The 10627-nt window shown below is 34.0% G+C and overlaps 1 protein-coding gene across 2 annotated transcripts in view; it reads right to left on the bottom strand.

The window, feature by feature from the left end:
* Window positions 1-974: 974 nt before the first annotated feature.
* Window positions 975-10627, bottom strand: part of LOC129787859 (homeotic protein ultrabithorax-like) — a 124312-nt gene continuing 114659 nt past the window's right edge. For both annotated transcript variants that reach the window (XM_055823680.1, XM_055823681.1), the window contains one exon: window positions 975-5410. In XM_055823680.1, coding sequence (XP_055679655.1) covers window positions 5124-5410 — 287 coding nt within the window. In that variant the 3' untranslated portion in view covers window positions 975-5123. The remainder of the gene's footprint in view (window positions 5411-10627) is intronic.

Raw genomic sequence — 10627 nt, 5'->3', positions numbered from 1 at the left:
TTAATTTACCCCCCAAAGCTTCATCTCATACGTGCTATATATATAGAGCTTAGCATGGAGTTAATTAGCACTTCTGGAACCAATCTCAATATCCATTAAAATTTGCTTATAAGCCAATTTTCACCATACAAGGCGAAATTGATAAGCTTGGGTGATATGTTGGAGGTAATCCACCCTTGAATGGGTTTGAAAGACAATCGCCTCGGAGATTGGACCCCAAGCTGTACAAGCTCAGAAATTGCAGCATAAATTACCCTTCAATCATGCACATCCAAATCGAATTTCCTGCCAATACGTAATTCACTTCCGTTTCTCACTGAATTCCAATTCCGGCTCAATTTGGTCGCTGCATGAGGGGGTGGTGGGACTCACCCTCAGTGCTGCCACCTCTTTCTGCCCAGCTTACGCATAAAACGCTCCTATATTGAGGAAATAAAGCACGAAGGGATGAAAGCAATGAAGGGATGCTTTTTTATGGGTAGGCCTTTTTGATGTAGAGTGAAGAGGGGGTGCTTAACTCACCCTTTTGTGCTATTTATGTCTCTCCGTGAAGGTTTGTGTCTTCAATACAACGCTGTAAAAGTCGTAAAAGTTCAATACAAGGGGCTGCTCAGTAATTTAATTTAAGGATGAAATAATTTAATTTATTTTCTCAATTTGTTGTGATTAAAAAAAGATAAAAAATTAAAGGAATTTTTTTGATAAATTGACTGTATTTTGCGCTATTGATTAAGGGCTAAAAATGAAGCAAAAGCTCTGGAGAAAATATCGTTATTATTGCTAAAATAATTGAATATTGAGAAAGCTACAAAATCTCTCTTAAGAATTGACAAAAAAAGAGAAAAATTAATTTTCTTTTTCAAAGAAAAATTCAAAAAATAACCATGGGCAACCCCTTTAAGCTTCAAAGCAAAGAAAACCTCCCCAAAACCACCCCTCAAAAAAATAGTGGAGAAAAAGTGAAAGATGGTGCATCCATTTATTAGTTTTTATTGACAAAGAAAATTTTCTCTTTCAACTTCTTAAATTTTACTGCGTGTTTCACAAAAAAAATCTCATTAGTTCTGGAGCTTCTTCCTGCACTATTTCTCCTTTTTTTCTTTGTTTTTCCTTTTTATTTCTTTTATTATTTTACACCTTATAATACTTCACTTGTTTTATATCCATCGTGAGTAAATATTCTTGCCATGGCATTGTTTTCTTCCTCATTCAAATTGAATTGCTGCCGATTACTCCAATATAATATAAATAACTTATTATCAACTAATATTCTCACTTTATCATTTTTTTTCTTTTAATTCTTCTCTAAATATAACTCTATTTTCGTCACTTTTTTTGTCTCACAAAAGAAAACGAGATGATACCATAAATATTCTATGTCTCGCTTCTTTTATATTCTTTTTGTTTAGTTTAAATTTCATTTTATCTAAAAGATAAAACTTTTTCTCTTTTTTTTACGTATACATTCTGAAGGTATTTCAATCAAGTTTTTTTTGTCTCAGTGTTCTATTAAAATTATGTCTGTTGTCTCCTTAAGATTCCTAATAAAAACGACTACAAATCTTTTATTCTCTGCTTGTGAATGCCATTTTTTCATCATTATTATTTTTTCTGGAGCATCTCCTTGTCTTTGTCTCAAACTTCTTCGTCTTCTTCGTCTATTTTTTCCACAAACACTTCTAGAGTGGCCTAAAAAATAGCTTTTTTTTCTCTACTCAAACAACTCTTTCCTCAATTTAGTATACATACTGTATGCAAGGGAAATTCCTTGATTGAAAAAATCCCGCTTGAGGATTTTTTCTCATAGGAGATTTCTCATGTAAAAAATGTACAATGCCTCAAAATTTCACGAAAAATTAAATCAATCATTTCATGCAAAAGAACATCATCTAAATTTTTCATTTTTTTTTGGCTAAAATTGTTTCTAATTTTTCCTTCTTTAATTTATTTGTTTTTTTTTTAAGAATAAGAAGTAGCTCTGTGGGGGTGGGTGAGATGATTTCGTGGTAAATGAGAGGAGGAGAAGAACAAAAAAAAATCTGCGAAAACATTGTGAAAGAAGTTTCCACAAGGAAATGGCTCTCTGCCTTTTTTTTCTGCTGCAATGCACAAAAAGGATTTAAATGTTTTACGTATAAAAAATGCAATGAATCTCGGGGTGAAAAGTCTGCAATAAAGTTTTCTTTCACTATACAACTATTTTGGAAGTTTTCTTCATCTTCTCATCCAAACCTTCTATGGCACTAAAACTTGATCTAATTGAGCTTGGATTTCTTTTACTTTCTCTATACACCAGGAGGGATATTACTTTTGTTCATTTCCCATTCATTCGTTACTCTACATGCTATTTTATAAAATGTTTCTCAAATCGAAAAAGGATATTTTTTCTTCTTTTAGGGATTCAATGCGCTAAAAATTCTTTAAGTACTTCTTGCCCATTTTTTTCTCACAGAATTTTATTTTTGCTTTGTGGTTCTGTTTTGGAAATATATATTTTCAGCAGACCAAATAAATCACTTTCATTACGTATTTTCGTTTGTTTTCATCAATATTTTATACATGTCACAATAATTTACGTATGTTTTATTACCCATATAGCATTCATGCTCTCGCACTTTTAGCGTTTAACATTTTTTTTTTTAAATTTAAACAAATGGTCCGATTTTTGCTTGAAATATGATAAAGCACATTACAAAAAATAAAAAATAAATTAAAGCTCTCGCAAAGGGGGGGATATGATGCTGTGGGAAAATTCCAAAAGAAAAATTATTATGTGGATAGGTATGTTTAACATTTTATCATCATAGCATGAAGTTGGATTTTGTAAACACGACCATTAATGAATTTATTTTAATAAAATTTATTTTTTTAAAGTAATGCGAAAATAAACGAATTTTTACCAAAACCGATTTTCTTAAAACGATTCCGGTGTGTCCGTTTAAACCTTTAATTTCGTTTGAAATGTTTAAGACAATTGTGTTTGAAAAGAATGATTCGAATTATTTTTTTAATGATTTTTATTTGTTTTTTTTTTTAATTGTTTTTTTATGATTTTAAAAACTAATATTTAACCATAATTTTTGTTGATCTTTATACGTCAAAGTAGACGCGAAACGTAAAAAAAAAACGTTTTAGAAATGCATCTAAAGAATCAAAAGGAAATTGAGAGACTTTGTAGTTCTCAGTCTGATTTAAGGACAAAGATAAAAATCTTAGAAAATAGTTTGAAAGTTCTTTAAAATATTTATTCACTTTATAAATATTTTAAAACACATAAAAAATCCTTTAAATTCAAATAAAGATTTTGATGAATAAAGTAAATTAAAATAAAATCCAAACCATCAAAAAATTAATCTTTTGAATAAAATATTATTAATATTTTTATTTTTCTTTAAGATTAATTTTTAATGATCCTTTTTACAAAATCCTTCTTCATCAGAAATATTTCCCCTACAATATTACAAAATTTAAAAAAAAAATCAAGCAGAAGAAAATAATTTCGTGTGATGTCCCATAGAATTTTATTTTCTTAACTTTCCATTCTTCCATTTGTTTTCTTTTTTAATAAATTAATTATTGCAAACATTTTTTTTTATAGCAAAAATATACACTTTACACAGATGCAAGTTCACATTCACTGGGGCGCTTTTAATACTTTTTTTTTCTTTTTTTTACATAATAAAATTTATAGTAATTCATTTAATATATTTTATTAAGATGTTTCTACAAATATATTTTAAGATTTAATTTATTTTTCTTTAAAATCCAATTCATTTGGCGGCTATGAACAGAAAAATCCTTTGAAGATTCTTTTTTTTAATGGAGTTTTTTTTATCGGGGAAATGAGGAAACAGCGTAATTTACATTACAAAAAAATAATAATTAAACAAAAAAATCAACAAAATAATACTAAAGGAAATATATATAAATTCTTTACAAAAAAAATCTTCATTAATTACAATTTTCTTTCTTTTAAATACAAAGAGTATATTTTGTCTCAATATTTTGTTGTGTTTTGGGGAAAAAATCAATCTTGTTGATTTTATTGGATCTTCTTGGTGGGAGATGAAGAAGCAAAAGAATGGCGGGGAGGTGGGAGGAAATTAACGGGAAAATAGAGTGCAAGAAGTTTCTTGTAAAATATATCACCACACTGAATTGCAAGATAAGAAAAATCCAAAGAGAAAGAGGAAGTAAATAACAAAGTGAAGGGAATTGAGTGAAGAATCTCCAATAAAATTCACACGCGCGCACTTTGACAGTTTTTAACTTAAAATTGGTTTTTTGGTACCCTATTTTGTACAGTTTTTTTGCCCATCTTCGAACAGAGAGGTGATTTTTCTTTATTTTCTTTTTTTTTAAATTTTCATTGCGAAAATTATTTAAATTAGCCGAAGACGTCAATACCGCGTCAATGAAAATATTGAGAATAGTTTTTTTCCTTTACTTTATACTTTTTCACTTACTAAATTTAATTTAATATTGCCACACGATTCTTAAGTCTATACATCAGCTTTTTTTTCTCTTTTTCCTCATCAAACATTTCCATGCAGCTTTTCCGCTCGATTTCACATTTTCTTGGGGGGAGGAAGTTGTTGGTGGACTGTGTGTGGTTGGGGGGTGTGATACAGAAGGGCTCTCTTGCAACTTACTTGGGCACACGGGTGGGCGGTGAAGGTTCCACCAGCACACAACAAATGGACCAGAAGGAAGAGAGCATTTCTATATCATCAAATTCAATATATATGACACTTAAGAACATTAAACATTATGCTTTCAATCTCAATTTGTTGTGGATTCCTCCCGCCCCGTATAATTTTCGCATTTTTGTCCTGCGTGTGTGTGCCACATCCACTCTTTGATAAATAAATAATTTATATGTTGGTATATTTTACATTTAATAATTTATACTAAAACTTGCCTCACTCCATTACAAATAGAAATGTTTTCACTTTTATTTTTCTCTTTAAATTTGCTTTTTTTTGTCTCTCATTCTTTCTCTTTTTCTCTTAATGTCTTCTCTGTATTACGCGTGCATTGTTGGGGGGGGGGAAGAGGGTACAAGGGGGTTGGTGGTAGTTGTGTTTGTGGGGGTGGATCTGCGACGCAAACAGATAAGAAACTTACTGATCCGATATGACTTGGGCCGCCGCCACAGCAGCCGCTTTCTGTGCCTGTGCCTGCTTTTCCTGCTCATTGAGCTCCTTGATGGCCTGAATTTCCTTCTTCAGCTTCATCCGACGATTCTGGAACCAGATCTTGATCTGTCTTTCGGTGAGGCAGAGTGCATGGGCCATCTCGATTCGCCGCCGTCGCGTCAGATAGTGATTTGTGTGGAATTCCTTCTCCAGCTCAAGGGTCTGGTACCTCGTGTACGTTTGCCGACCCCGCCGTCTCAATCCATTGGCACCTGGAGGAGAGACAAATTGAGGAAAAATTTTATTTATGTTTTGTTTATTTATATTTAAAAAAAAACTCTTTTTGATGGAAATCTTTAGAGTTTTCTTCATGAGATTAAATATGAATTTTCTTTATTAACTTTAAGTGCATTAAAATTGCATAAAATACTTTTTATATTTTTTTTAAATTCGAGTTGATTCAATTAAAGAAAGATTTTTAAAAGTTCTTACGCAAAATTTCAAAAATATTGGTTGAGAATTGACTTTTCTAGATAATTTTGAAGTCAGACTTTATGAAAATTTTAACAATTTCACGGGTAATGGGCCTTATTCAGCGACCAAGAAACCCTTGAAATCTTTGAATTTTGTACTGAAATTTCAATATTTCAAGCGAATTTCAAGGGTTTCTTGGTCGCTGAATAAGGCCCTATATCTAAGTTAATGGGGTAGATTCTGATACAAATATTTTCCTTTCTTTAATAATAATTCGTCAGTTATAAGATTTTTGGTATTCTGGATAAAATATTATAAGATTTTGACATTTTATTTATTTATTTAAACAAGTTTCTGAAAGAAAATTACTTTTCTTGGGCTCTTCAAAGTTCTTTCAGATTGTTTTCTGGAACAACTAATTCTTTGTTTTTCTTTTCTAGAACGGTAATAGAACGATTAAAAACCTTAACTGTCAAAATCTTACAACTTTTAAATTGTTAGAAAAGAAAATAAAAGATTTCTATCAGAATCTACCCCAATATCTTAAAATATAAAATATGTATCTTAAGTAAAGCACCTTAAAGCTCTTCGAAATTAAAGAAACTTCAGACAGCCTCAAATTTAATCCCATTTTCTCAGGCAAATCTTGAAGACAAAACTCGGCTTTGCAAATTCTCATAGAGAGAGACTTTTTCTCTTTTCTTTTTCTCAACCAAAACATCAAATAGCATGGGGTGTAGGCTAGCTGATAATCCTCACCCTGGGATGGCTGGTGTGTGTGTGTCAAAAGGGTGTGCTCCTGAGTGGGTCATTATCGGACCGACCAAATGGTAAATGGAGTTAATGATTGCAACACAAGGAAGGCTCAGGTGCACGCTGTAGCAATAAAAGTCTCGTAGAAGAGTTCAAGAGTTTTTTTTTCGGACACGCTCTATGAATATTTAGAAGCCCCAGGGAGGCGTCAATGGGGTGCGCCTTTGAGTGGTTCTTTTGTTGGCGAAAGAGCGTAAAGAAGGGATTTTTCTTGCCTCTTTTCTTGCCACCCTTAAGGGCTCTTTTGGCGGCTAAACTTTCTGTGTTGTTGAATTTTTATATGTGCAAAAAGCATATGCTGCATGTGCGAGACTATTTAGGTAGGTAGCACGAATGAAAAAAAAACTCGCTTTGCTATATTTCCATATAAGATAGAGACATAAATTAATGAGTTGGATTGGATGAATTGGAAACGTGTTTATGAGACAAAGAGAAGGCACACTAAAAAAAAATAGCCACAGAGGTATTTCTCAGAGATAGATTCATCTTTTATGATGGCGAGAGAAGAAGATAATTTTATACATATATACAAGGCCAAAAGAGACACCATCTTGCTGTGATGTTTTCATTTTGCAGGTTTCTTCGGTAAAAACGCACCGCAAATTTATTCATCATCATCTTGTGGAGAAAAAAATATAGGTCTCACTGTTACACAACAGATTTTTTTTTATTTTAAATTTACATGTCCACGTGAAAGAAATATTTAGGTATTTTCCTGTGAAATATGCCCCTTTTTTGGCTTCTTGCCTATGAATGAGGGGGGGGGGGAGCTTTGTGTGAGAAGACGAAAGTAAATCAATATTGGAGAATATTTGAAATATTTTCATGTCTGCGCAAAATTGAGTTAATTTCTCAATCATTTGCAAGCCGCCTCATAGACAAAATTTCTCAATTATTTCCTGAAAGTATTTTCAGGGAACTTTGGGGCCAAAAGGTGCACGGTGGTCACCTCTATGGTAAAGTGTTCCCCATGTAGTAGTCTCTACACACCAAAAATTCCCCAGAAAATTGATTCTGGCGTCCATTTGAGCATAAAGCGACGTACAACGCGCCTCATTTGGCAAAAGAAACTCAGTAGTGGGGAAAAGTTCAAAAGTCGCCCTCAATGTGTACATATATCAGCGTCCCAAAAAGCTTCACATGGGGGGTCATGTTGGGGAAACAATAGACCGTTAGATTCTTGACTTCTCATCTAAGCTAGATGGTCACGAAGGAAATTGCAAAGTTGCGCTGTGAAGCTATTTAGATTTTCATCAATGCACTTTTCCTCCATAAAGTCTCCCTCATTCTCCTAATCTTCTATGCCTGCTTCTATGTATGTAGGTACAGCCAAAGTCCTCGCAATTGAGCCATAATTATTCATAAAGTCAAATTCATTCACAACCCTCAAAGAGAGCTAATGCTGTGTTTGAATTAATTCACAATTTTCGTAACATGTTCATTAGTAGGGCTTTTTTCACGCGCCCATTTGCATTTTATTGGCCATTTGGTCACTCCTTCATTACTCTCTGTCCACTCAAGTCTCTTTGGGTAGTTTATATTGCAAACCACAGAGAATTTCCCGAGGCGCTGAATAGATTTAACCCTTTTTTGTCGAAGGTAAAACTCAATTTTCTTCTTGAGAATTATTTTTAAAAGGAAAATTGCAAAAGAATTTTTGAGGATTATTATTATGCTTGCAGGTGTTTTAATAAAATATTAATTCACCTGTGTTCTATGCTATAATTTGCATTAAAAATTATTTAATAGTTTTTGATTTTCAAAGGAGTTCAGAGCTTCAAAGAATAAGATATCGTTTAAAAAAAAATTCATCATCCACTGGGATCATTTGGGAAAAGACGGAAAATGTTTTAGTAAAAATAATCACAGTGACGTCACTATTATGTTTCTTGAAACGTGAAACATTTGATTTTTTTGAATTTTTATGAATCTCATTGTTTTTCCAAAGTAGAAATGCTTTGGATTCACGTAAATGAGACCAATGAAGACGTTTTCAGATGATCCTAGTGGAAATTAGGAAGTTCTTTTTGACTATTCACTGGTCAGACAGATTTAAGATTTCTTAAGATTAAAAAAAAAACTTAAGATTTAACTAACTAAGCTAAACTTAAGATTTCTTCAGTCAGACTGAATTAGGCTAAATGCATATTTTCCGATGATTTTTTCTGATCGCTTTCGAACATTGAAATAGGTGAAAATCATAAAAAATATGCAATTAGCTCTATTTACTTAAGAAATCTCAAATTTCCTTAAAGAAAACTAAAGAATCTTAAATTTTCCTTCAAAAGCTTCAAGTTTCTTCTTAAAGAATTTTAAGAAAATTTACGTCTTTCTTGAGGAATCTTAAGTTTGTCTGAATAGTGAATTTCTTATCCTTATTTAATCCTTTGCAAGATTAACCAAGTTGATCTCTCTAATGAGAAATATTTTTCCCTAAATCAGTGACTAAACTCCTTTTAACAGAAATTAAGAAAAACTCCGCAAAATTAGACAAAAAATGCTGCAAAGTCTTTAAATAAATTCAAAGATTTCTCTGATATTGAACACCGCCCTCTTTTTGATTTCTTCTTCGCACCTTTTAAGTGCTGTGAATTTGCTCATAATACAATGTAACACTGGAAGCCCTTTTCGAGCCATTCGCACACAAATGAGTTCACTTCCAGGCCGTTTTTTTTTGGCTTCAAAATACCGCGCACGTCTCCCTAAAAATTCCCTCCCGCTCCCCCGACCTGAGCACACGTGAATGGGGTGGTGGCGTATATTTTTTTCGTGGGCCCTCTGTGCAAAGTGCGGTGAAATAATGAGAAAATTAATTTATGCGCAATTGTTGGAAATTAAACAAGAGCCACCGCAAGCCGTACAAAATGCCAGAGGCGTGGCCCTTGTAGCAAAACAACCTCATGAATAAATTACCAGGTCCATATTGCAAAAAAAATGTTTAACAAAAAAAGAAGAAGGTACACGCGGAATCCATATTTGGCTGCAGAGAGGAATGGGCTTTTTCTTCGGTGCGAGATGTGAATTTTCGGGTTGCACCTGAGACGACCGCCAAAATTTTGCGAAACCCCGACCCTGGGATATGCTGCGAGGGCATATTTTATGCGTCGCCTCGACGTGGCGATTTATATAAGTGCATTTTGGGGGGATATATAGCACAGTTGAGTGTGTATGAGATAATGAAATTTAAATTGGAGACATAAATCAGCATTTTCGCTACTGCGGTCTCTGACTGTCCCAAACCGCGGCTCCACCGGGTGTGTGTGTGTGTGTGATGGTGTGGCAGAGCAATAAAAGAGCCAAAAAGCTCAGCCAAAAGGATTTCCTCTCTGTACGAGGATTCAAGCCGCAGAATTCAAAGTATTTTCCTAGCTCTGGAAAAAATTCCTATAGAGCTTCAAAGTTCTCACAACCCCTTCAACCTTTTTCGATCAATTTCCCCACAAACTCACATAAAAGCTCCCATCCCAAAAGCTCCTGAAGCTTGTAAATAAAGCATAGCGCACGATGGACCATGCGGTGCGGTTTTTCGGGATGTACTACAAGCATTGTTTAGATGCTGTGAACTGATACTTGACGCCCCGCGATGATTTATCCACTCCGAGTAAGATTTACGAAAGTGTCATGCATCAAATGATGGGGATGAACACAACCACCGAAAATTGCACCCCATTTATCATGCCCGCACACACACCCACCCTCCCTGAAACACGCTCCAATGTGGTCAATTTTCCGCGGTGAATTTTCCACGTTGCTGCACCAATATTTAAACAAAAAAAATGAGCTGAGAGAGAGCTTTTATTTATCTCCCACCCACAAATCCATTCATTTTCTCTATTATTCAAATTTGCCATCGATTTCCGAAGAATTCCATCCATGGGGGTTACTCTTTAATTTGGAATTGACCCGGAAAGTTCCCCACACACACACATAAACCCCATTTTAGCAGCGCTTGGAATTCAATGTGAATCCCGTCTGGGAGACCTTCATGGACTCTCGGTAAGGCCTATTCTATTCAGTTTAGGATGCTTGAGATGGGTGGCTGAGGGTGGTGGTAGTATTTTTGGGGGAAATAAACTTCATGAAATGCTTTGAGCGCACATTGAACTCCCAATCGCAAATCTTCACATGTCGTTTTCTTTCTTTCTAAGGGGGGCGAGAGACACACAAGTGACCCTTCAGCGGGGGCGGGTTCATTCAATTGC

The sequence above is a fragment of the Lutzomyia longipalpis genome, chromosome 1 (genome assembly GCF_024334085.1).
Source record: "Lutzomyia longipalpis isolate SR_M1_2022 chromosome 1, ASM2433408v1".
Classification (NCBI taxonomy): Eukaryota; Metazoa; Arthropoda; class Insecta; order Diptera; family Psychodidae; genus Lutzomyia; species Lutzomyia longipalpis.
This window is presented reverse-complemented; position numbering and strand designations above follow the sequence as displayed.